The following is a 27111-nucleotide window of genomic DNA, read 5'->3' as shown; positions in this document are numbered from 1 at the left end:
ACAGATACCACTGGACATTCCTCACAACTGTGCAAACTGTGGGCCTCATCCTGCAAACACCGCTGGCTCCAGAGCTTCATCCCAGGGCGGTTCCCACTGAGTCCATCTGCAACACCCTGCAGCAGCCCCCGCCCCTGCCACTTGCAGGAAGGGGTCCTGTGGACCCTCATGTCATGCACCAAATACATGTAAAGTGCCTCAGATTTCAAACTGATGCAAATTTACTTTTCATTTCTTTAGACTCAAGAAGCTGACATAGCTTCTCTAAAGTCTTATATAAATATTTCCTTAAAATTGCTAGAGGGTCTTCTTTTTCAAGGTAAATCTAATAAAGTATTTTAACTGCTTTTAAATTAGGCAAAGAGTGCTTGAGCTGCTTTTTGTAAAAAAGCAAGAATATTCCTTTGCTGTAAGATATTTTACATATCTCCAGTCACTCTTCCCTTTATTTTACAGAAAGTAAGAGGCAGAGCTATTATTATTTTGTTGATGCAATTGCCTGTGGAATTCTGAAACAGCCCAATGGATTTTTGTGATGATGCTGAATCTTAAATTCATTCCTTTTCACAAGACTTTTCCCCCAGACTGTTTTATTCTGTTTCTTCAGTCTTTTCAGAACTAGCTCCAGCTGAATTATCTGCCTCATACTGTTTATCAAGAGCATCTTCAAAGGGTTTCCCACTGCAGTCATAGGTTTTACTTGTAGGTCCCATATGTGTTCGGATGCGAGCTCCTGGCTGGTACAACTGCATGGCTGGACGATCCTAGAAGGAAGGAGATAATGGTTAATGCTCTGAGAAACTCATGTGGGACACATATGTGGAATTTTAAAGTTTTGAATCTTTATGAAGAAGGTAGATTTTGTGTTAAGTTACTTTACATTTTATAAGAACTAGGAAAAAAATGACATGTAATGAAAATGGACTGGGTATTCAGCATCTAGTATTCAATATGTGTTGTTTATAACACTATTCTTGGGAGCCAAACATTTTGAAAAAATGAAAAATGCTGCAAAAATTAAAGATCCTATGATACATTTGGCATAAACAAGGAGAAATACTGCAGACAATTATCAAACGTTATTTTCAGGGAAAACAAAAGAAATGTTGCTACCTTCACTAACATCAGCTGAGAACAATAGCCTGTGCACTTGCAACTCTGCAGATGAAATGTCACACATTACATATAAGTATAAAAATCCAAGACAGACCAGAGAACAGCTCAGCAGGTAGCAGCTAGAAAATTATCCTCAACTGATCATCAATCATTACCCAATCCTTACCAGACTTTAAATATGCAATGCACATTTGAATTATACACATCAGAATGAAATGGCACAGTTTTTGCTCCACTTCATCTTGCTTTCCATCCTGAGTATGAGAGTAGGGGAATTTATGTGCTGATAATAAACAAAGTAAGTACAATTTGAGCATGTGCAGGCTCTGTGAGTGACCCAATCATACACATGCTCTGATCCTGAGAAAATGGAAGAAGGAGCCAGTTTACATGAAAAGAAACCTCAAACCTGAAAAGGGTGATGCTATTCAGAGCACTCTTTATTTTTGAAATTTCATTACTAAAACACACCACTTAGAAACTCTGCCTAAGAAGTCTTCTCCTGGTAAGGGTGTTTTACTTTCACATAATGTTATGAAGCAACCAAAAGCTCACCAATACCCAAGCTTTTTGATCAGTCTTGTGTTAAGTTCAGTAAACAGCCAGCAGCCTACTTAAAGACAGTGGCAGAGCACTGAAACTGTCCTACATCAAACTATACCAATTTTCAATTGCCTTCATAATGAAGTAAGTAATATATAAATAACTTTTAAGTAATTATTAATTTTTGTTATTTCATCCTTTTTTCTTATTCCCAATATGCATTTCCCCTTTTATTTTTCTTTCATCTTTTTTGACCCACTTGGCTTTTTTTCACCCACCTTTTTTCTCCTTCTCTTTAGACCAGATGTCATCCACTATGGAGCCTTATGACAAGTTAGTGCTTTGCAGTGAGGTATGAAATGCATAACACACCTTTCTATATCCCAAACAGCTGCATAAAAGTAGATCCTCAAGCAGTGCCCTTTAGAAAGTTTAAGATTAAGGGTCCAAATGACTTTTCCTACCACAGCCTCTGTAGCCTGTGGTTTGTATAAAAGCTATCACATTACTTACACTGGAAATTTCTCATTTTCTAATTAATTCCTATGAACTTCAGAAAGAGGTTCCATCTCTGACTAAAAATTTGTATTGACATTGTCAATGCTATACCTAAGTTGTAAAACTGAGCCCCTAATCACCTATGTGATAAATACTCTAAGGAAAAAAATCACCACACTGCAACATACCTTACTGATGGTGCTAAATTTTTTAGGGAAAAAACCCAGTATTTTAGTCCTAAGTGTGGACTAATCCAGGGACTCAACAAGGTTCCAGAAAGTGATGCAAAGAAATAAAAAGCAGGCAGCTTCTTAACACTTGCCAAAATGTCCCCAGCACCCACCATCCAGTTCCAAGGCTGGAGATTATTTTGACAGATTTCAAGAAGAACATGGCAAGAATGAGGAAAAAAAAAAATTCCCAACTTTCTGTTTCTGAACTTGTAGGGGGATAGAACATAAGTAAAAAAAGGTAGGATAGAAAGTAATCTTACTCCCTAAAGAGTTGCAGCTGAGCCAATTATTAAGGATTAGGAGCAGGCCTAATGTCAACAGGTTGCAGCTGTAGCCAATCAGAAAAGTGTTATAAAAGAGTGGATTGGTTGCTTGAGGGGAACTGGAGTCAGTTGGTTGCTGTGAGGACAAGGAACAGTCAGTGCCTAGAGGAGCTGCCTACAAGAAATATCAAGGAGGTACAAAACTGGCAACATAGAACCCTTGCAATGTAATGATAATAGAACTCTTGCACTATAATGACAACATGAAGTAGCCATTTTTCTGACTATTCTACAGAAAAATGTTGAGCTACTGATGAGGAAATGGCTAATGTGTAAATGCAGATAAATCTTAGCAATTCTGCCCAGCTGATCTCTGCATAAAAAAACCTCAGGGCACACCAGGCTTTCTGTGTTGGCACAAGATGACTTCCTTGACATGCACAGTGAGTCTACCTGAACTTGTGCCCTGCACACTCCATGCAGACTCACTCTGCATGTGACCAGTTTACTCTTGTCAGCCTTAGCCCACAGTAGAGATCAGTCACTTGCTTTGAAAGAAGAGTTTCACATGCAGAATAAATTTCTATGCTAACACTGTTTTGGTCATCTTTTGTAGAAAATCGAGGATCGAGAGAGAGAGAGAGAAAGGGGCTGACAAGGAGAGCCACATCCTGAAAAGACTCTTGCACATCCATGAAATCAGCCAGCCTGAGAAAAACAATACCCAGATCTCTGGGAGACAACAGGGAACAGCTCTACACACTATGACACAGGCTCTGCTCACACTGGTTTTGCATCTGCTCTTCCCCTGACAACAGCTATGGGGATAAATTTATCCAATGAAATGACAGCCTTTTCATACTGGCAGGTATGTAATACTGTAGAATCCATACATTCACGCTCTCTGAAATAGCTATTTATTTAAGTCTTTATTGTTGCTCTGCCAAGCAATGCCTGGCAAATCCATAATATAATTATTTTATGAGAGTAATGGAAGTATGTTTTTAAAAGACTAACATGGCACAGTTTTTAAATTTCATTACAGATCAGAAGTGTAATGATTTTTAATATACTTGTAAAATGTAAGGCTTCCAAGAATAGTATTCTTCAAATGACAGGGTTGAAGTGAAGACAGAAAGTCTTCTATATATTGTGAATATGAATGAGCCTGTAGCCTTAACTTATTTTAACTGCTGTTGTCCTTTGACAACAACCCAGAAAGGAATCTGGGTTTTACTGAAAATGAGATAAAGAATTCTTTTGAAAAAGCATCTTTATGCTGTATTTGCAGAATTTAAAACCTGTGATCTTGAACCATATTAACTAATGAAAGATTATCCTAAATGAATAAAAGAACCTTATTTCTTATGCGCTCCTTTTTGGATGCCATGTCATCACACTTGTCCTCTTTACCCAGTTTGTCTACTGCCTCCACAGTGAAGCTGTAGTTGTAGTTCCCTTTCTTTCCTCTGTCTTGGTTGTATCCTTTCCCCCATTTCAGCTCTTCTTCATTCCTTCTCATAAACTTGTCAAACTCATAGTGAGTTCTATGCTTTCTGCCATCATCCAATCGATACCTTTGTCTTTCAGGTTCTTTTTCTCGAAATCTTCTCTCCAAGTCTCTTTGCTCTTTGTCACTATCATTTTGTGACCTATGAGTATGTATGAAGAGAAAGGAAAATCCAAGCAGTTAACAGTAAAAAGAAGCTACAGAAAGACAAAAGTCAAAGCCTTCCTTTGACTTCAGGAGTGTGTAGATAAATTATATACCAAGGTTGTTTTCTTCTCATTACAAAGGGTTAAATGCTGAATGTCTCTCCCATGTATGTCCACCCATGCATTTAGTTGAGAATTGCAGACACAGCTTTACCAAGCTTTTGTGCAACTGTTGTGGAAGGCCCATTCTTCACCTTCTATCCCTCTTTGAAATCCTATCAATAGTTCCCCAATACCCTTCATATAAACACATGCTGTGCTATTAGCTCTTGTAGCCTGGTGTTGAGGTGAGTCATGCATGGATGTATTCCCTTGAACAGGAACATTCAGGATCTGAAGGAATTGTGCAGGTATCATGTATCAATTTGTAAATTTTATGTCTCTGCATAACAAAAATTATTTACTGACATCATAACTTGCAGAAGACATTTGTGAAAATAAATACTTATGTTCCAGGCTTTTGTTTATTGTGTCTCCAAACAATCTAGCCTGCCTTTGCAATTTTATTTCAGCAAAGACCATTACCTTACCACAACATTATATTTAATTTCTGCTATGCTGTAAATTGTTTATAATATAAAGACTATTGGCAATATTTTGCTGCCTGTCTGATAAAATTCTCAGCTCTTATTCACTTCATTGCTCCAGTTCAGCAAATGGGTGTTTCTCTCATATGGCCAGACTGCAAATAATGAAAAAATATTACAAAATAGATTGAACTTCAAAAGGAACAAATACAGGCAGTTTCTTTTCATTACATATGTATAAATACTTAAAATTGAAACAGCAAGTTACTTTTGATAGTCTCCTCATATTTTGGGAAACTGCAGATAGAATCAGAGAGGAATGAGATTTTTCAATGGTGTGGTGATCAAATAGTGATATGCTTCTTATTTGCAATTATTTAATACAAATAAAAGTGTATCTATATATAAACTTTTCTTTTTCATATAACAGAAATGTGAAAATTGGTAGCATCTGTCAATGCCAACTTGGGCATTAGTGGGGCTGCCAAAAGAGGGTCCTCATCTCAAGAAGAGCTGAAAGTCAGAGCAGAACCTGAATGAGAGGTTAAGTTATTCAGCATTTCACAAGACTGAGTTTGTTTCAGCATAACACATTCACGAAGTGGAAGCAACATCCCAGCTGTCACAGACACCTGAACCAACCACAGTTACACTGACCCCGTACCTGTAGCATGGATATGTTTACATAAAATACATGTTAGTTAAGGGGTATGTGGCTGGAAATTGCTTTGCTTCATGTTTAATATGCTATTCCAGAACCTAACTCCAAGTCCTAGCAAGGCTCAGGGCAAGACCTTCTAAAAAGCCAGAAAGATTCTCTCAATTTGTGGTTGCAGTATTGTCTGATACTTGTCTGTTCCCTTGTCTGTTACTGTTGGGGAGGAAGTGCTGTGTCTGAAGGCAGGCAGGGGACAGGGATACAAACTCCTGTTCCAAGAGTGGTCAAAGTAGATTCCTAAAATTGAGTCACAGTGAACAGGCAGGCAGGAGTGGAAATGGCAGGGTAAGCAATTTCAGAGTATAGGTAGAAGACAAAGTTACACAGTCAGAGAAAGCAGAAATGAATAGAAGTAAAGGGAATGGAAGCACACTTCTGTTTGATGCAGTTTCAAATTCACATTTGACCATGTAACTTATGCACCAACTGAGATTTTGATTTGTGGTAGGAAGCTTTTGCTACCAAGCCTTTGACATGGTTTCAAACAGGCAATTCAGTCTCCTGCAGGTAGAGCTGGCAGTTATAGCTTATTACCAATTTCTGAGTCAGTGACAAAGTAGTTTCAACTTTAAATCTCAATCCAGCTGAAATAGCTCATAGCTTGCTACCTACCCACTAAAAATCAAGATGAAATCAGCACTTTGAAACACAAGGTAATGCTTACTGTACCTGTGCAGCCAAACAGATTCTGTTTTACATGAGCAAAATATACATGAATGTCTTGTTAAGCTTACAGGATCAATAGCAAACAATGTTACATGGCACCACCAAAAGTTTAATCCATAAAAAGCCAGGAAAGTAGTGGGGTCAGCATCCTTGGAGGTATTTAAAAGACATGTAGACATGACACTTAAGGACACAGTTTATAATGGCAGTTTGGTAGTGCTGGGTTAACAGTTGGACTCAATGATCTTAAAGGCTCATTCCAACCTGAAAGATTCTATGAGTAGCAGACAACTGATTTGCCCCTGCAAGTGTTTCTGCGGAGCCTGTTCTGCTTCCTTTCTTGAAGACCATCAATAAAGAAGTTGCTGAATATTTTCAATTTCAGAGTTTCAGGACATGGAATTTTTCAGGAACATTCAGAACATACATATTTTTCTTCATTATTTATCTTGCATATCTTATGGGTAGATCCTGCTTGCCATGGGACTCATGTGCCAAAGGACAAGGATAATATGAGTCATTTCCAGGCTACAGCAGTAATAGAACAGAGTTATGCCTTTTGTTCTTACCATTGCAAATGCAACACAAAAGGCAGCAGGAGACAGAGACAGCCTACTGCATGTATGTATCATAAGGCTTTCATTCACACCTTCACGATTTTGCCGTTGTCCCACTTACCTAAACATTTTTATGTTTATTGCAGCCAACCCACATGTGAAGGAAAAGTATGGCATTGTGGACAATTCAGTCTTCAACATGAGTAATGGAAGGAGAGACTCACCTGAGCTCTTGATGGGGAACAGGTGAAATAACTGAATGACTTGAGATTTCATGTAGAAATCCTTCCAATCAGGGATTTCATAGCATTACACCAATAACAAATTGCATCCACTAATACTGCCACCAGGTCAGTAAATTGTTACAAAACACCTTTTACCAAAACAACAGGAAGAGATTTGTTCACACACAGAATGAAATTGGTCCTTTGGTGACAGAACATCTTGTCAATGCACCACTTATATTTAAGCCTTGTGATGAAAGCATTTAAGATCTAAATTAAAGACTAAAAGGTAAATATTACTTACTTTTCCTTAATTTCTTTTAGTGAACTCTCCAAAGATTTGGATTTTATACTCCCAGATCCAGATGATTTATCCCATTTATTTTCCTCAATGTCAGCTTCTTCACCTTTTTCTTTGTGCTTTTCACTGGTCAGTTCATCTCCTTTTTCAGGCTTCTTGAGAAGCTAAGAGATATTTGTTTATATTGTGGTGCAAAATTATTCTCCTCTATTGTACAGGCATTTTAATAAGTACTAAATATATCAGTAACTTGCTAAGATTGGAAATACCTTATTTACATGCTAGGAATATATTTTACAAAGCATGAAATTTAAAGTTATTTTAAAAGGATGGTTTACATTTGTTAAGGAGTGACAGTCATTATTAGGTATTCAACTGCACACTTTCAAATACATGGAGAATACTGGAGAAAGCACTTACCTATTCTTCTCAGAGCACTTACCTACTCTTCTCTCCTGAGTTATAAACATAAAGACATTATTATGGTCTATGGTTTCTTAGAAATCATGTAACAGAGCTCAATGTCATTGCCCATAAAATAAGAAGCAGAACCTCTACAATACTACAAAGAGAGCAGGATTAATACTTCACTCCTTGAAATATTATATAAAATGTCTGTCACATGAATTGGGATAGGCATATAGAAGTAGGTGCTTAGTACATCCTGACACAAATACAGATGGGGAAAAACTTGTGATATTAGCAGAAGAGAAGTCATTGCAGTTTTACCTTGAAAATTAGGATTTTCAAGAAGTCTGTTTCTTTCATAGCAACCCATACAGGGTTTCAGCAGAGTATAGTATTACAGGCATAAACTTTATACAAGGACCAACTGTCTCAAATTATTACCCTACCATATCAGTTCTAGGCAGTACACCTCAGTCTTTCTATTCCACCATTTTGTTTCTGAAATGAGCACAGATTAATCTTCTCCAATATTTGAAACTTCTATAATGTTTCTCTCAGGTAATATTATCCTTTACTTTCAGAGACAGAAATAGCTTTCAGGGTTATATCACCACAGATATGTCATGAATACTAGGGCTTTTTGGACAAGCATTTTTAGGTAATATATTTTAAGGATTAAGTCCCTTTTCTTATGAACTTCTAGAGTATTTTTTTTTATGCCCAGATATGAAAAACATGCAATTCAGCTTCAGAATTTACTATTTTTATACTTTTAGGTGAAGAAAACTGTTTTCCAAGAACAAATGAGGAAAGAGGTACACAGTTCTGTGGCTTCTCACCACTAGTAAATCTGAGTCAAGCTCTTGCTTTATGCTACAGATTCTTATACCAAATTTCCTCTTTAAAGCAGCCTATAAAGCCTTTCCAATAACAAAAAATGTGATTCAGATGAACAATTTTATCTATGTCATCTTGCAGAAATAAGATGGTTTTATATGGCCTGACTTCTTAGCACAAGATACGCCCTCCTAAGTGATGTCATTAAAATCCATTCAGATTGCTGAAAGGCACTGCAACCTGAAATTAGCATACAATTAAAATACATCAGTTCTGAGCATAAACATAAATATGTGACTCTGCATACGTGGCCAAATGAAGATTTGCATGACAGAAAGTGTTAAAGCTATGTTTCACAGAAACACAGAATCACAGAATATTCTGAGTTAGAAGAGATCCACAAAGATCATGAAGTCCAACTCTTAAGTGAATGGCCCATAAGGGCATCAAACCCACAATAATCTTCAATAATCTTCCAACAGGCTGGCACAGAACAATTTGGTTCTGTCAGGTAATGCTGGCATGGAATGCTGCAGAGTTGTATGAAGATGCCCAAGTTACCTGCCCTAACTGCACCAGCACACCATGGTAGGTAAGGCCATCAGTCACACTTTCAAACAACACGTTGTCAAAGCTCTACATTACTTCCCCTTCCAGTCAAAACTGGTTTGGTGACTCCACACTGTGCTGTTGTACACTAAATAAACACTGAGATACCAAAGAACTTCTGGATAACTTCAAAAAAAGAATAATTTTTTTCATTGATCTCAGTTACCTTGATCCTTATTTCTTTTTCAGAAATCTTCTTTTGCTTCTCCACTTCTTTTCTTTTACGTCTTTCTTCTTCTCTGCGTTTCCTTTTCTCTTCCTCCCGCAAACGTTTCTTCTCCAATTCTCTCCGCCTCCGTTCTTCTCTTTTCTCTTCTCGTATTCTCTGAAGAGTTCAATAATGATTAATTGTAAATTGTCCAACAGAAAACCATATGAAACAGAAATGTGGAACTTCAGGCAAAAGTCTGAACGTACCTGCTTTTCTAATTTTCTATTTTTAATATATTCCAAAAGGGGTGTTGTTCTTCTAGCTAAAACACAAAAAATTTGTGATATAGTGTTCAACTCCTAAAATGTACTCATTTATTTACTTTAGTATTAACCCCCTTTTTCTAGCTTTATCTGAAAGGGAGCTAAGTTATTGATAAACCTATTTGTTTCATGTATTTTTGAAGGCATTCCCATCATTCTGCTTTAGAAACACTTCATTTCTTTTTTGCTGTTAGCATTAGAAGCAATAGAAATATGTTGCACGATTATTTGATATTTAATTAAATATCATATCCTTTCAGTTCAAGAGAATGGCTTTTCTCTCCTGCTCATTGAATGGTTATTTCACCAAAAAAAGAAAGAAATGTTCAGAAGAATCTATTCCTACTTTTTACTTTTGTACATCAAAACCTAGCTATATTGTTGTTCATATACAGCCCACATTACTGTAACTCACATAGCCCTTTTCAAACCCAGTTTTCAAAGTACATCAGGAAGGAAACATTATCAGTCTCATAAAACATTTTCATTTATCTGACATTTAGTATTCACCTTTCCACAGGAAAACAGGAGGAATAACAGATAAGCAGTCTGTCCCAGGTTACATAGGAAAGTATTAGCAGATCCAATAAAACTCTGGCTTCCAGAATTGCTAATAAAACGTCTCATCTACTGGATCACACAGCCATTCTTTTATTACAGAGCTGTCTCCACACTCTGAAATCAAGGTACCTGCCTGAACCATCCCTAAATTCTATAAAAACTTGGAGAACATCATCAAATTATTCATCATGTTCCTTATCGAATTCTTTATTCATGACTGTTAGTACTGAATTCAGACTTCAATTCAGCCTGTACTTACGGCTGTGAGTAGTTACAACAAATTTTGTCGGTTTTAGATATCCCAGAAGAGAAAATGTTTACTACTTGAAATTGCTCTACACTTACATAGTGGATTCTCCCTCAAACCACAGAAAAATATTCTCTATTGAAATGCATGACAAAATTTGAAAGAAAAGAAATAAAAAAATTAACTAGAAAAGTCTTCAACAAATTTGAAATGACGGCCAAAATCTAGACAATTCATATCCCAAAGACATTTAAATGTTTTTGCATTGAAAGTTGGATTATGCTGGGGGGAACCCATTCATTAATAACAAAATTTTGTTACATAGTTATGAATGGGAAGGCTGGTAGGATTCACTTTCTTTTTAGCAAATGTCAATGGTAGGAATCAACAACCAATAAAGCTTGTTAATTTGATATTTTCCTCCTTCTATTCCTAGATTTTCCATGCTTCCCCATCCTCTCCACCTGCCCATCATTTTGGACAAATTTTAGGCCCCCAGAGCCCCTGTCCGGTCCCTCAGATCTGAGTTTTGCCTCTGTTTTGCCTCTCTCTCCTGCTCCCTAAGTTCCCCTGCCTGAGCAGTGGCTGCCTCTGGGCACCTTTACATGCTGAAAGAGATCACAAATTGTAACTGAAAAGTCTAGGGAAAGTATAAGCTGCACTGAGAGTTCAGAACTTGACCCTAGTCATGAGTAAGACTGTAGTGCAAGAGGTTTAATGGGAAATTATAACTTGAAGTTCAAGGGAGAGAAGCAGTGTGATGAGTACTACCAAAAGAGGAAGGGGAAAAAGAATGTTTATCCAACTTGAATCTTACCCAACTTATTTATGGACCTTACTGCAAATACAAACCTAAGAGCATTTTCTTAAAAAGTTTAAGAATCTTTAAAAGAAAATAAATTACTAAATGAAGAGCTGTGTCAGCAAAACTTTACATTTTATCTTGTTGTCTACAGACAAATGAGAAAAAAATTGCTGATCTTCATCTTGCTACAGAGAAAATCTCTTTCATATCTCTCTGTCACATAGAAACTGATTAGCCAATGCACCTGGCATGATGCATAAAACATGTTGGTTTGCAGTAACTTTACAGGGAGAAATTCTGAGCATGTGAGGCTCAATTCTGCCACCAAAGTCTTGGGCACATCCTACATTGACATCAGTAGGAGTAACACCTTTGAAACTGGACACACAGCTAAACCCTTACATAATCTTGCTATAAACATGCTAACTGCTGAAGAAATCCTTAGTTTTGTATTGATAGCAATGGCCACAGCTTCGAATGGCAGGAAAAATAAAGCAACTAGGTTGATTTCCTCTGATTTAACAGAAATGAAACATTAAAAGCCTTAAAGCTGCCTTCAGTTAATATTGTTACTCAGAAATCTGCAACTCTCAAGATTAATCATCTTCCCTGATAGAATATTTTTAAGTTGATTTAATCTTGAAACCATAAACTTTTTGCAAAATGCATACTTATTACAGAAGTTTTACTGCCTTTACTCTGCTGTCAACCAGAGAACCATGGAAGATTTGGGGTAAATAAAAATTATTGGGCGACTTCCCTATTTAAAACAGCAACAAACAAGTTTTATTGATAACAGAGTTATCTAAATGTCCATTTCCATTTCCTCTAAATTATTAGAGTTCCAAATCTCTCCAGTTAACTCTCAAACAGCAGTAACAAGTGATAGGAAAGGGGAAATGGCCTCAAGATATAACTGAGCAGGTTTATATTGGATACTAAGAAAATTTCTTCACAGAAGACTGTCAAGCACTGGAACAGGCTGCCCAGGGAAATGGAGTTGCTGTCCCTGGAGGTATTTAAAAGATGTGCAGTTGTGGCATTTGTGCCACCATGGTTTAGTGGTGGACTTGGCACTGTTGAGTTAATGGTTGTGCTTGATGTTCTTGAACAGCAAGGTTCCAACCTAAATGATTTTATGATTCTAATCAAAAGAGGTGGCCACTTTTTCACTGTAAAGAAATAACAGCAAAGGTCAATTTTTTTTCCTACTCAAATGTCACACCTAGGGAAAGACTAATTGTTCTGCATGTTATCACTTGAAGATACACCAAAATTCCATGTCATCCTGAAAACTGCATACTAGCACTGAAGATTTCAGTGCTCACCTTATTTAAAATTCCCCCCAGCACTGTGGAAGCCATGCTGCATGCATACAGAAAACAAGATGTTGCCTTACTTTTAAAGCTTTTCCAGAATCTTGACCATGAGAACAGAGATCATTTCATGTTTCTTAATCAAAGCAGCTAATATCAGGGATCAATGGTTAAGTATTCAGCTATTTTGTATTTTAAAAATAAATCTTTCATCTACTAATACATTGTAAGTATTCAGAATTACTAAAGGCCTATTTCTGAAGCCAGTGTGTGTGCATGCAAAAGTTGAAGTGAAGCCAAATGATTTCATGCATAGAGACTTTAAGGTTTACTGCTACTACTTGCCTGGAAAACAAATATTTAACTGGTACTATAAATCTGTTAGACTGAACAGGCCAGCTCTTGCAGGTAGTATCATAAAGATAAAAAGTAAGATATTGAATATTCTCAACAATAAGAAAAATCAAGAAAACAGACCAATGAGTTCCCTTGTTTTGGCCTCAATCTCTCCCAAAAGAATCTCAGGATTGGCACAGATCTTGTCTTCATCAGCACAATAATTCTCTAAAAATTTCCTATATTCTGGATCTGTGAAGAAAAATTTTTGAATTATATTAATACTTTGCAATACATAACAGAAATTTTCCACTGTGATGTCAAGAAAAGATGCTTACCATCTTCAATGCTCCCAGCTTTGGCATCTTTCTTCTTCAGCTTCTTTTTTGAAATCTTCTGAAATGGAGCAAATTCAACCACTGCAGGATATTCCAAACCTAAAAAGAAATCAATCCTTAATTTTTTTGAGGGGGAGAAACATTCCCTACCTTCAAGCAAGATCTTCCAAACTCTTGAACACACATTGGGAAGTCTTATGTGAAAACAAATGTAAATGTTTCTATAACTCACTCCTAAACTTCTAATGAAAAGTTACATGAAGAGGTATTTAAAATTTTTAAAAAAGATCATTTATTTGGATATGCTGACAAGACTGAAAATGAGGATGAATACTGTTGCAAAATAAATTTTTGGCAATATTATTTATAGCTCCCTCTTAATTATTCACAGAAATTGGTTAGAAAAATCTATCAAAATCTCAGTCTGACAATGATTAAGTCAATGATTATTATTAGGAAATAAGTCTGGAACTGTTGAGTTGCTTTTCTAAGGCTTTGTTGCCTAAAAGCCTAAAAAATAAATAAATGCCAGGTAATATGCAATAAAACAACAAAGCATCTCCTTTCAGAACCACAACTGTAAAACTCAGCACACGGAATTGTGTGTAACTTCTCTCTTTACGATGGACTGTGCAACTCCTGCCTGTGTTTTTATTGGCAGGGATTCTTTGCTTTGGGTTGGCTTCTTCTGTGGACTGGAGTCAGAACCATGTGTGGGGTTTGAATTGCACTTGATTTCCACTTGCAGCAGGTTCAAGATTACACTTTGCTCAAGTACAAGGAAAACTTGTCTTCAGTCTGCTAGAACATTTGTTAACCTTATTGAACCTGCTAATCCTTGTCTCAGTTTTAGCCTCAAAATGCAATGCTGCCACAAGCCTCACCAGAGAGCACTTCTGATCAAACCTTGTGCTTTTTAATTGTACAAGCAATCATGTCAAACTGGCCAACTGTGTCCAAGCTTAGTTTTGCAGAGTATTCTGGCTTTAGTTCAGCATAATACTGAAGAATGTGCTGAATTTAGGCAAAGTCTTAGCAGAATCATTAAAAAAACTTCTTTCTAGTTTTAAATTTTAAAACACTCAGAATTTTAAATCTGGGAAATGCACACTGCTAGGAATGTTTTGTTCTTCATCTCTACAAAAACCATCTAAATCTGAGGGACATTAGAAAGAAATAAAACATCACAGGTAGGAAATGCTGAAGAGGAATTAATTGATTTGACACCTTCTTTAGAGATCAGTTTCTAGTAAGAGTGGCAGGACTACTTTTCACAGGACCTCTGCAACACTGAGTATACAGAAAAGAAAAATGTTTGTACAAGAGAGCCACAAATCTACGTCTATTTTACATAACCTATGCAACTTTTTACAGAAGGTATGCCTGAATGAGGCAAGGAACTGCTAAAGTTCTGCTAAACCCCTTCTTATTGATGGCAGTTTCATATTCCTGCAGACGACCTGGGTTTATCTACATCTACATTACAGACTTTTTCTTTACTGTTGGGCAAACATTTTCAGACTGAACATTTTAAAACTGGCAATCAATTTTGCCATTCTTGTTCTCAGAACTCAACTCAAGATGTCTACAAAGGCCCTAAAAATTCAACCTCTACATGTCTTAAAAGTGGGCAACCAAAATGTTGAAGGTTTCTTCTTGCTTTTTCGAAACAGGAGTAAGTGGCAGAACTTTAGCTCAGAAACAATGAAGATGTAAAAATCTGTGCTCACAATGTGTTCAGTTACTATTGTAATGAATTGTGAAGTTTGCATAAGGTAATTTCTTAGTATGGTCTTGATAGTGCATTGCCTAAAGTATAAAAATGCACATAAAGCATGCACACCACATAGACAAGCAAAACTGCATGGACAAATATATTTTGCACTTTATTATATTTTAAGTGATAAATGTTAACATATTTTTTATGTAATTAACTGCCTAGTGATGAAATAATGGCATAACTAGGAAAAAGAAAGCAAATTGACGCTCTAAATTGGTATATGTATACATAGACATTTAATATCTTACAAACAGTCCAACCTTTATTATCAATGAAGACATAGCCATCAAAGCGATCTCTAAAAAGAAGGATGTCCTCAGGATTTCTAAAGTTAATGTATGCTCTTGAGTAGAGATGAGGATAAAGGCTGCAACAAGAAATTTTATTTTATGTTACTTATTATTCTTTTCAGGGCTAGGGAAAACATAAAACCAGAGGAATCACATCATAATTCTCATCTTCTCTGAGAAACTGCTACCTTAAGCAGTCTTTACATTTACACATGTAATGATATATATATATGACAAAAAGTAACAGGACATCAGAGTTCTGTATGCAACTGTGAAATTTATTCTGAACTGACACAAATATTTCCAGTTTATTTTGTCCCCCTAAATTGCAGAGCATACATTTCCAACTGTGCAGGATCAAAACTTTAATATTTCCCAGTTTAAGAGAGATGAATAACAGCAGTGCTTTTGGGGAACATCTTGGGCATACTAAGAAAAGTCTTGTATCACTGAAAAGGAAAGGTTAAGTAAAAGACTGCAGTGAAGTGGCAGCTTCCAGGCTGTCACTGTATTTAAATAGATTTCCACCTTTAAGAGAGAATAAAAAGCCTAATCGTTGGCAATATAATCCACTGAATTATACACAAATAAATAAACTCCATCCATGTATTATCAATGTACATGCAACGTCTAGTTGTGACCAACAGCTGCTGTGAAAATCCAAAGCATAGCAAAAGAAACAGGTGCTTAAAATAATTCTGATTCTTCAAGAATTTATTGGCGTAGATCCCACTCCATGGGTAAATGTTTAATGTGCCTGATAAAAACCTCAGGGCTGGCACACCACAACCATGATGAAACAGAGGTAATGTAATGAATTAGAACTCATCAGCTAAGTTATTGTGAGTCATGGCATGTACATGCTTTAAACTCCTGCAACTGCTATATATAAGTCAGTTTGTATTAAGTTGACTTAATGATGACTACATATTACATCAAGTTTCTGAACAAATCTTAACACAAGCCGATATCTTTAAAATACCTACAATTCTATAATTCCAATAGTTCATAATTCCATTGTCACCTATGGCCTGTCTTCAGACCAACTCGCCACTGGCACCAGGAGACAATAAACACACAGAGCTGCAATTGTATTTCAATCCCATAGCTCTTTCAAAATCAGATTTCACAATGAGTGAGAAAGAGCAAAATATGGATTGGATCACAGGATCCATGCATGTGGCAGCTCAAAGCAACATTGCTCCTAAGTAAGTTTTTTCTTTTTAAAATATGCATCCATATGGATTCCACTTACAGTGTTAGGAGGAGACCATAAAGAGCAGTGCTGTCAATCACCAATGGTTTTGTACACCCACCAATTTTGTGTTTGATCCTGTAGCCAGAAGAAATGTTAAAAAACCAAAACAACCTAGACGGCTTTCTTCATTTAGCCACTTTGTAAATACCAGCTATGAAGTGTTTCTACAGCTTGAAGAAGATGAACTATTTCCAAGGAAGAGAGGAAGAGTCATTTTATCCATATATAGCCAGTATATTTTGACATTCTAGGATAGGAACAGCATTGTGTGAATGGTAAGTGGGTAACTGCTAGGGCATGCCAGGGCTGAGAGATGCTATAGCATGGCTGCAGAGTTATCACCAAGCTGCAAAGCAGATATAAAAAGACAGATTTCTTCTCATCAATTTCAAAGAAGACAAAATGTAACACTTTTCATAATTACACAGACTTAAAAGATGTATTTTAAAATGCATAAGGAGGGAATTTTATTGTGGCAATCTATAGCTGTACTGGAAGCAATGTCTCTGTGCTGCCTAATGGCTACAACTGTAAAAGTCTCAGATAACTGGGGCTCCCATGAAGAAGGAAATTTCCTTCTCTGTCATATCAACAGCACTATTTTTATCTTTCATGTGCTTTGAGGTTTAAATTAAACAAGGCCTGACATTTGACTGATATGATTGTACCCTTGAAGTGCTAAACATTCATCAGATAAAAATCTTGAGGGAACATTATTTTCATTCCAGTTATTACCTGAGATTGAGGAACTGAGTTTTAGTCCCTAGTCTAAATAACTACTCCACTGTTCTTTCCATCTTCAGCTTTTGTAAAATACTAAAACTTTCTATAGATTAAAGACTGTTACTTGGACAAGGGTCCACTCCTACATTACTGTGGCACTTCTCTGCCTCAGTGCACAGCAAGTAGATTCATCATACAGTTGGAATTTTTTTTTCCTGTAGGAACTTAGAAACTTATGGTTAGACTCATTGTGAAACTGAACTGAAAATACAAAGGCTTGCTCCTTCCTTGTTTCCTTCAGCTGGTATATCAATGCAATCTCTTTCACCTTCTTTGCAACGTAATCTTTTCTTGGTACACAACACAATATTTTTCTGGCTCTTTCAGCTTAAAAAGAGTGAATAACTTTCAAAATGGAGGAACATCTGATATGATTATTAAGCACTCATTAGTAAGAACTAACTGAGTCTGTATAAACAGGACTCTGGAAAACAGATTTAGAATTTACCTTGCAAGTAAGAGATCTAGTGTTGTTGCTATACATTTTTAACATCTTCAAGAACTTCACACGCATCAGCAGAAACATACAACAATGTAAAGGCATGGTTGAGCACAGCAGGATATTGATGTGCAGCACAATAACACAGCACTGTCTGTCCATTACTGTAGCTAGGTTTGGGGTAGGAGGATGCAGAAACAGAGCTGCGACAACGCTTTTCTGATGGAGCCACTTCCACAAAAGAGCTGGTTCTCATATGCATGTGAGTTAGCTATCACGAGTGCTGAGTGCACAAAAGCCACCCAATTGAGTGTTTCAAACCCTTGTCTTAGGCTTCTTACCCAGCAAAGTGCACAGTGTGCCTAAAAAAGTGAGTAAAATTCACATTCTAGGTGGGAAGCTAACTAAACCTAGCACATTTGAAATACTTAGCACTGGATTGCATATGTATCACTTTTACTCTAGGTTTCACACACATGATTTCCAGCAGCTACTCCCCACCCTGGATTGTCTTTACCTATCCACTCAGAACTCAACAGCATGGTCATGCAGCAAAGAATGCACAGGGCTTCCCAGGGCTACAGGCACTCTGAGGCTAACATCCCCTCCTAAGAAGAAACACTCTTGCTTGACTTTTGTACTTAGTATTTAGCAGTTACTGGCTAAAATTCCCTTTACTCTTCAGGATTTTGTCTTCCAGCTGAGTCCTACAGAAGTGAACTCTGTGTGTCTCCTGCTTTTTTCAAGTATCTACCACCACAGATTTCATTCAGGATCTGAAATTCAGTTTTATCATCCAAGAGCTGGTTCCATTTTGCCATATGTTTGCTGTCTATAATGCTGCTTTCCATACGTATAATGTTTTGGACAGATGCACTGCACATGTCTGGCACTTGGAGCAATCTCTATGGAAATAACCCAGATGAGTCTGAATGTACACACATTTATTCATTCCAACACAATGTTTCTTTTTTCTTTTTCTGCTCTGCATTCAAGGCTATTCAATCTTTCAGGGTACATTTATTTCTGTAACACTTAGTCTATCATCTTTTTAAGTCCTTATTTTTCTAGCAACTTTAATAACAAACACATTCTAAATGTTTACGTCTTCTACAATGTACCTTTTAACACAATTGTGTAAAAAGATTGATATACAGGAACATAATTTTAAATAGTTATTTACAGTCTAAACAGCAACATATTAACTATAAAGCCAGCAATCTCATCTTAGTAAAATACTTATCAACTCATGAATCATGGTGGGCATTTATAAAATATATACTTACATGTATATAGAGCTCTAAAACTAAATTTTGGAGAGTCAAATAGCTCCTCCACCCATTCATACAATAATTGATAACTCATCATTGACATTGTCATGTCAATCTAAAATCCCCTGGCCCTCATCCTTGTCATCTTCTGTGGTCATTCTCATTATGGGTGAAACTGGTACAATTTCCAATAAGCTTAGTCTTTCCTTTTTACAGCTCTAAATGAGCAGTTTGCCTGGCAGAGGAAGCAGAAACACCAGAGTTGTGCCAATCAAAGCCTGTCAATTATTTCATCCAGAACACAGTAGTGGTGGTTCCCTTGAAGCACTAAAGGCACTGCCCCTTCAGTGCTGCAGCTCCTGGGTGCAAACCTACAGCCTACAGTGGTAATGCTGTTTAGCTACAATATTCCTGAGCACAATGTTGGGAAGATGTTATGGAGGGAAAAAGAGGAGTGCTCTTTGGAAAAGCTTTATCACTCTGAGATACATGGCATGACACTGAGTATTTGAACTGTTTTCATGCAAGCAAGGCTTGTGTTCAGATTTCTTTCCTTTCATAACCTCACAACACTATCAACAATTACTGGCGCTCAGCACTCAATGCCAGTCCAGAGAGATTACCCAAACCCTGAAGGGCCAGAGATCAATCACTTGACTGGTGATTAGTCAAATCTTCAGAATAAGCTCAGAAACCTGTACTAGCAGACAAAAAGGAGAGAGCATCTGGAAAAAATAGTTAATATTTGAAGTCTGAGTACACGACAGTCTATCAAGAAGGCAGAGTCTTTATTATCATCTATAAACAGTGTTTTGTTTGCATTTTGATGTCAATATGCAAGAGAAAATAAATGTAATGCAGTGAATCAGATGAATCTGAAAAAGGAACGAAACACAAGTCACTTTCTGAAATGATTTTACTGAAATAGATGTAACTGAAAAACTGAAAATTACATTAATCACATGAAATTTGAAAAAGTTTTATAGCTTACCTATAACACAAAATTGTAAACTTAAAGATAACACTTACAAAGATATAAAGATTACAAAAAAAGAGAAACTGGAGTTGATATGCATATCTTTTTTTTGTCCTCTAGGATGAATTATCTTGGAAATAAAAATGTAGAACCAGCTACAGTTAGACCTCTCTAGTGCCCTTATCAACAGCAACTAATAGAGAATGTCAAGAGAAAATTTATTAAAAAGGGGAAAATGTACAAATATTGCACTCAGTTCATAACTGCAAGTATCTGCAGCCTAGGGACTTTGTAATACCAAACTTGAAACTTATGTTTAGGTTTTCATAGATAAATATCTGTCTAAGTATTTGTCTAACTGCTCCTGACCCATTTCCAACATTCATCATTCATGGCATGAATTTCTGAAAAGCTCAAAAATCTGAATGAGCCTATAGAAACTTCTGTGATGTAGTAACACAGGATGTGGTTAAACTGAGATGTTACAGCTCTTAAGGAAACTTGTCTGCTTCTGCATCAAAGCATCTCTATGCTCCTTTCCAACAGATCCTCTTCACTGAGGAGTTCTTCAAATCCTTCTCATTTTCATCTTCACATGTTTTTGTTTTCACTGAATTCTCTGGATTGCTTGCCACTATGCACATGGTACAGGATCTAGAAAAAAGCTATTCAGTGAAAGACAGAAAACATGCCAACTTTGTTCTGTAGCTTTTCCTGTTAGCTGGAATGACATGAAGACACATGCACAGAGTTTGCTGAAATCTTGTGAACTGCCCATAACATGACAGACTATGGCAATATAATGCCTTACACTTAAAAAGTATTCTCTGCTGGGTAAGAGAAGACTGAGAGTAACCTTGATTAAACTTTTACTTTCTGGAAGTTTATTGTATATTCCTCAGTGGGTAACGTAAAGAGATGACTCATAAAAAGATATTTGTGGGTATGTGTCAGTATTTGAACAAAGGGGACAAAAGAGACAAGGTAGTCTTAAGCCAGTCAAAAAACAAATAATCAGTCAAGCCAAAACTGCAGAATGGCAGTGAAATGCCCACATAAACTGTGTAGTTTGCTGAAAGAAGCTGTAGCCATACAAACCTGGTAAAGATAAATCCATTCCAAAAAGATCCATCTTTTGTCTGAAAACACATTTTTTGAAAAGCAAGATGAAGAAAAATGGAACGAACACAAAACATTTCATGCTAAAAAATTCAAATTTAAATGAATTTTTTTAGTGAGTTTAGATTTGTGAAGGCAGAAGAGAATAACATTACAAATGACAGTGTGAAAAAACAGTATCTTTCATTGGTAACCTGCCATATATGCAATTAAACGAGTGAATAGCAAGATTTTTGGGTAATCCAAATTTCATCACATAGGAGAGAAAATGAAGCTTTATATATGCAAGTATTGTCAGTGCCTTCTCTTTTCTAAAGAGGCTGACTCCCTAAATTCTTATGCAAACTTTTCTGGAAAATTAAAACTGGAATTTTTTTAAGTGTTAATTGGCATTTGTGCATCTAAACACAGTGAGAACCGACGTTCTTCTTGAGAGAATTTTTGGTTGGCCTTTGGTATTTTCCTCTTATCAAATGAACAGCTGGGACAGAAGCCTTAAAGAAGCCCACTTGGAAATAGAGATGACAAAGTTCAGAAGAGCAATGTAAGGTACAAAGATTTCCAGTCAGAGTAAGTTCTCCTCCTTCCTCACTTCGCATCCTTTGTAGTTTTAACAGAAAAGCTGAAGCACCTACTATTTTGCTGCTGCACTCATGTGCAACTACCTAGGTCAGAAAGGGTCATAATTTCTCTAAATAAACATTTATTTCTTCTTGGTTGTGAAACTGACTCTAAGAGAATCCCTAACTCAAAATTTGGTCAGCAATAAAGAGTCAGCATCCTTCTATAGTCAGTGGAAATAATCTCGAGCCAGTGGAGGGGTGATTCATCACACACTAAGATATGACAAGATGGATCTTCAGTTTTTCAGAACACGTGAAGTTTGAGCATACATGGTGTTTTGTTTCTCTTCTGGAAACTGATTTATTCAAAAGGGAATTGCATTTTACCACTGTGATGCTGAGTAAATTATGTAACTATACCAGCAATTCTGATTTAATTTAAATCCGCCAATATTTCTTCTTTACTTTTGCATGAGACAAAAATGAATAAAACTAGATTATTTAAAAATCTGTAGAAGCACATAAAAATCCAGGCAGGTAAATGAAGAAACCAAACTCAAATGGACTCATAAAAAGATTCTGTCATTGTTTGCCCCAGAATGAATCTTGCTCACAGCCAATTAAGCAGGCTGTTACAGTTTATCAATGAAAGTTAAAAGAAACATCAGGGTTTCAAACTACATTATGGCCTATTCATACAAAAAAAAAAATCACTTTAAAATCTGCAGTGTAAAGGAAAAGAGCAGGAATAGGAATGTCATTTTCTCTGCATATGCAGCCAGCTTTCAGAAATATTTTAAGGAGTAGACTGAACTATTCAGAGACAATGACTCAAAACATTCCTCATTTGTGGAGATGCTTGGTTGAGATGGAGTAGGTGAATTTTTAGTCGTGTAATGGCTAAACCTCTGATCTGATAAGGCACAGGATGAATGATGGGCTGTGACTGAGATAAGAGCTGAATCCCCTGGACAGGATTGTGCTCCGTGTCATGCTAAGCTGTGCTTCCTTGCACAAACCACTGGGATGTGGGGCTCCCTCTCCTCTTCCTGAGAAATGCGGGGAACTCTGAGAGTGACCTGAGCGGGTTCATCTCTGCTGATGGGACACAATGGGGCACAACTGACTCAACTGTGCTGCTAGCATGGGCAGCTGTGCTGTCTTAGAAGGTGTCCCCTGATACACATTCTTACATAAAGCTCCCCACCCCAGAGGAGGCACCTGATTTATATTCATCTGAACCAGAGTGAATTTAGACCCAAAAGATGCTGTGTTCCACCATCTTCTCCCTCCACTTATTTGGGACTTCCCCCAACTCCTCCTGCCAGATCTGGATCCAAGAATGCACAGCAAACAAGTCTTATGGCAAGACCTATGGGTAGTGAGATCCTCACACTCTTGTACTTTGTTTTTCTTCCTTTTGTGCTTTTCTTTCCTTCTTTCTTTCTTTCTTTCTTCTCTCTCTCTCTCTCTCTCTCCTTGTCTGTGTCCTTGGGTGATGTTGTTGCACTTTCATATTACAATACTTTCATGTTGTATTGCTATAGATAATAACCAGCAAAACAGCTCCATACCTGTTTTCCTTTGCAGCCAAGTTGTTCTATAATAAACCCTACATTGTTTATTTACAAATATTGATCATTCAGTGTCACTTCACACTATCTTGCCCCAATGGATCTAGCAACAAGAACGTGGGTTATCCCTACCTTCTGAGGCAGGCCACAATAGTAACTCAACAAAAATAATAAAAAGAGGAAAAACACGTGATTTGGAATGTCCCACATACCTTGATTAGGTTTTCAGCACCTGAAAACCTACAGAAACAGCTCATCCTCACCTGGGATCAGCAGTGCAAAACTCAAAATAATCATGGGCAGGTAAAGGATGCAGCTGTTCCTCCAGTTGCTCCTTGGTTAGACAAGGAGGAAGCCTTCGAATAACCACCTGCATATATAAAAAGAAATGGAGATTTATATTTGATCTAAATACTGTGGAAACAGATGGCACAAATTCCCTGAGTCAGTTCCTGCAATTGTTTTGAAACTGTAGGATAACTGACATATTCTGATGAACAGCCTGAGAACCACTGCAATTTAATCATCAACCTAAAAAACAGATATTGATTAAATAAAAATTTTACAGTATCTCTAATAAATTATTTAAACTAGCTTTTAAGTCTTGTTACAGCAGTATTTCAGTGTAATAGGTCTCTGTCCAGTTGCTCCTGGCCAGGGTTTTTCAGGGCAGCCTCTGAGAGGATGCTGGGGCTGCCCAGTGCAGAGTGCAGCAGCTCCAATGGATCTACCCCAGGGCACATCTGAGCCCCTTAAGCCAAATCAGGGTGACTCTGGGAAAGGTGTTTGAGAATGGACAGGAAAGGTAGGAAGCAATGGGTGAGACAGAGGAGTAAAGGGTGAAAAAAGTGTAAGACACAGCCCTGCAGACAAACAGGAGAAGGAGGGGAGGAGGTGCTCCAAATGCCAAAGCAGAGTCCCTTGAAGGAGATCATGGTGAGGCACACCGTTCCTCCACATGCCATGAAGGACCACAGTGGAGAAGACATCCACCTGCAGCCCATGGGGGACTCCATGCCACAGCAAGTGGAGATGCCCTGAAGGGTCCTGCAGCCTGTGCAGAGGAGCCCACACTGGATCAGGTTTATCCTGAAGGCCTGCAGCCCATGAAGGAGACTCATGCTGCAGCAGGTCATGAACAACTGCAGCATGTGGGAGGGACCCTCCTGCAGCACTTCATGAAGGACTGTATCCCACTGTGTCCCATGTCAGGTCCCCCATGCCGGAGGAGGCAAGGAGTCTTAAGGAAGACAGAGCAGCAGAGAGGAGCTGTTATGTCCTGTCTGCAACCTCCATTCCTCATCCTTCTGCAGTGCTTCCAGGCAGAGGAGGTTGAACTTGGGAAGGAAGAGAGGAGGTGGGAAGGTGTTTCAATCTTTTTTTTTTTTTTTAACAGTCCTCTCTAATTTTTAGTTAGCCATTAAGTAAATTAATTCTCTCCATATTAGAACCTGTATCCTGAGTTAGAAGGGACAAGGACCACTGAAGTCCCACTCCTGGCTCTGCCCCAAGAATCACAGTGCGTGCCTGAGAGCATTGGCCAAATGCTTCTTTAACTGTGTCAGGCTTAGTGCTGACTATTTTCTTGGGGAGCATGTTCCAGTGTCCAACAGCCCTCTGGGTGAAGAACCTTTTTCTATATGCAATCTAAACCTCCCCAGACACAGCTTTGTGCCATTCCTTCACATCCTGTCACTGGCCACCAGAGAAAGTATCAGTGCCTGCCCCTCCATTTTCGTTTGTGAGAAAGCTGTAAGAAGCTGCTATCAGGTCTTCCCTCAGCTGTGTCAGTTTTTCCTGTGATGACACTTTGTTTCTTCCAACATACCTTATTCCTGGATCTTGCTGAGGGAGGAGTGCAAGAGGGTGACTCTTGCACTCTGTGTGGCTGGAGGTCAGCCACCCAGAGTCAACCCACTACACCAAACTAAACTGCCCAATAATAAAGGCCAGGAAACTGTGTAGAAACCTCTGGCTGAATGATGCCAGCACACAAAGCAGTAAAATGGCCATCAAACTTCAGGCAACCTGTTTTAATTTCTGAGTATGTTAATATCTGAATTTAACTTTGCTGAGCTCTGAGTTATACTCATTTTCAGTTCTTCAGTTTTCCAATTAAAAAAACCCCCAGGAATAAATCAAATGTCACAGTACTTCAAGGAGTCACAGAATTGTCAGGGTTAGAAGGGATCTCTGGTCCAACCCCCCGGCCAAGGCAGGGTAGCCTCGAGCAGGTGTCACAGGAACGTGTCCAGGTGGGTTCTGAACGTCTCCAGCCAGAGAGGCTCTGTGACATCCCTGGACAGCCTGTTATAGTCTGCAAGTATTATACGAAAAATGCTCGAATAATGAAATAGAAGAGAGATGTGCTCTTGCCCTTGACAGAAGCTGCTTTGCCACAGCAATAGCCAGCCTTGACTCCACAATTAAAGGTGAAATGATTTCCAGCGCTGACGCTGGGGGTCTCCCAATACTCCAGGGAATGAACACTCTCATTCTGCAGATGAAGAAATTACCGTTACAAACACACGGACCTCCTGAGATCGGGTTCGGTCTGTCCCCTCACGGCAGCCTCCCTCCCACCGGAGCCGCCCCCACCCCGCGCCGCGCTCGCGCCCCCTCACTTTGCTCAGCGCCGTTTTCTTCTCCTCCCGCTGTTTCCCCGGCGCCGGATGAAGCGGCGGCGGCGGCAGCGGGGACGGCGGCGGCGGGTTCGGCGGAGCGTCCGTGTCGCGGCGCGGCGACTCCTGGAGCAGCGGGGCGTCCATGGGCCGCGAGTCCCGGCCGCCACCCCGGCCCGGCCCCGGCCCCAGCCCCAGCCCCAGCCCCTGCCCTGCCTCCCGCTCCGAGCGCATGGAGCCGCCGCGCCCGCAGCCGGGCGGAAACCTCGCGAGAACGGCCGCATGGCTGGCGGGATCTCGCGAGGCTCCCCCCGCCAGCCGTGGGGAGCAGCGGCGGCTCCGTCCCCGTCCCTGATGGAATTGCGCAGGGCGCCCACGCTGCCGGTGCGAGGGGAGCACACAGAGACGTGCCCATTTCCCTCCTCTCACGGGTGTCTTGTCACCCCGGCCTCAGAGCGGCTCGAGGGCGGGAAGGGCACGGACACCCCGGGGTGCGTTATTCAGTCTTTGGATGCAGGTTCTAAGGGGTAGCGAAATTCCGGGGAGAAAGCAGTGGGGAAAAGGAAATAAAAGGCCATTAACCATTACTTGTGTGAGGCCAGGAGTCTTATGCCCGCAGGGAGGCTCTGTGATAATTAAGCAGTGCCTACACTTCGGCAATGCACGCCAGCCTGAGCCCCAGAGGCAGCAGGGAGAGCTCTTCCAAAGGTGCCTCCAGTCCTTCTGCCTGGCTTCCTCAGGAACTGTGGTGATAGGACAAGGGAGAGTGGGTACAAACTGAGCAAATTGTGCCTAGATGTTAGCAAGAAACTTACAGTGAGGATGGTGAGGCGCTAGAATAGGTTGCCCAGGGAGACTGTGGATGCCCATCCCTGGCAGTGGTCAAAGCCGGGTTGGACAGGGCCTTAACCAACCTGGCATAGAGGTGTCCCCCCATGGCACTACAAGATCTTTAAGGTCCTTTCCAGCCCACACCATTCTATGATTCCATGATTATTCTAAGTACTGACCCATCAATTAGAGCAAGGGTTTTTAGTCTTAGATTGCAATCAATGAATTTTGCAATATCTAGATCCAAAAAGTTTCTTGAAATTCCTGTGTGAGTTGGAATATCTTGGACTAAATCTTCTAGAATTGGTGGCAG

At 38.8% G+C, this 27111-nt stretch overlaps 1 protein-coding gene across 1 annotated transcript; it reads right to left on the bottom strand.

The window, feature by feature from the left end:
• Positions 1-486: 486 nt before the first annotated feature.
• On the bottom strand, positions 487-26251 carry UPF3A (UPF3A regulator of nonsense mediated mRNA decay). The gene is given in 11 exon segments (XM_036406759.2): positions 487-764; positions 4011-4305; positions 7366-7526; positions 9383-9541; positions 9634-9689; positions 13097-13207; positions 13294-13392; positions 15334-15440; positions 23610-23716; positions 25971-26210; positions 26213-26251. Coding segments are annotated over 11 exon segments (1548 nt in total). The 3' UTR covers positions 487-590.
• Between the last annotated feature and the right edge of the window lie 860 nt (positions 26252-27111).

Source organism: Molothrus ater, chromosome 2, assembly GCF_012460135.2.
Source record: "Molothrus ater isolate BHLD 08-10-18 breed brown headed cowbird chromosome 2, BPBGC_Mater_1.1, whole genome shotgun sequence".
Taxonomy (NCBI): domain Eukaryota; kingdom Metazoa; phylum Chordata; class Aves; order Passeriformes; family Icteridae; genus Molothrus; species Molothrus ater.
The sequence above is the reverse complement of the archived record's forward strand: the minus strand, read 5'-3'. Positions and strand labels throughout refer to the sequence as shown.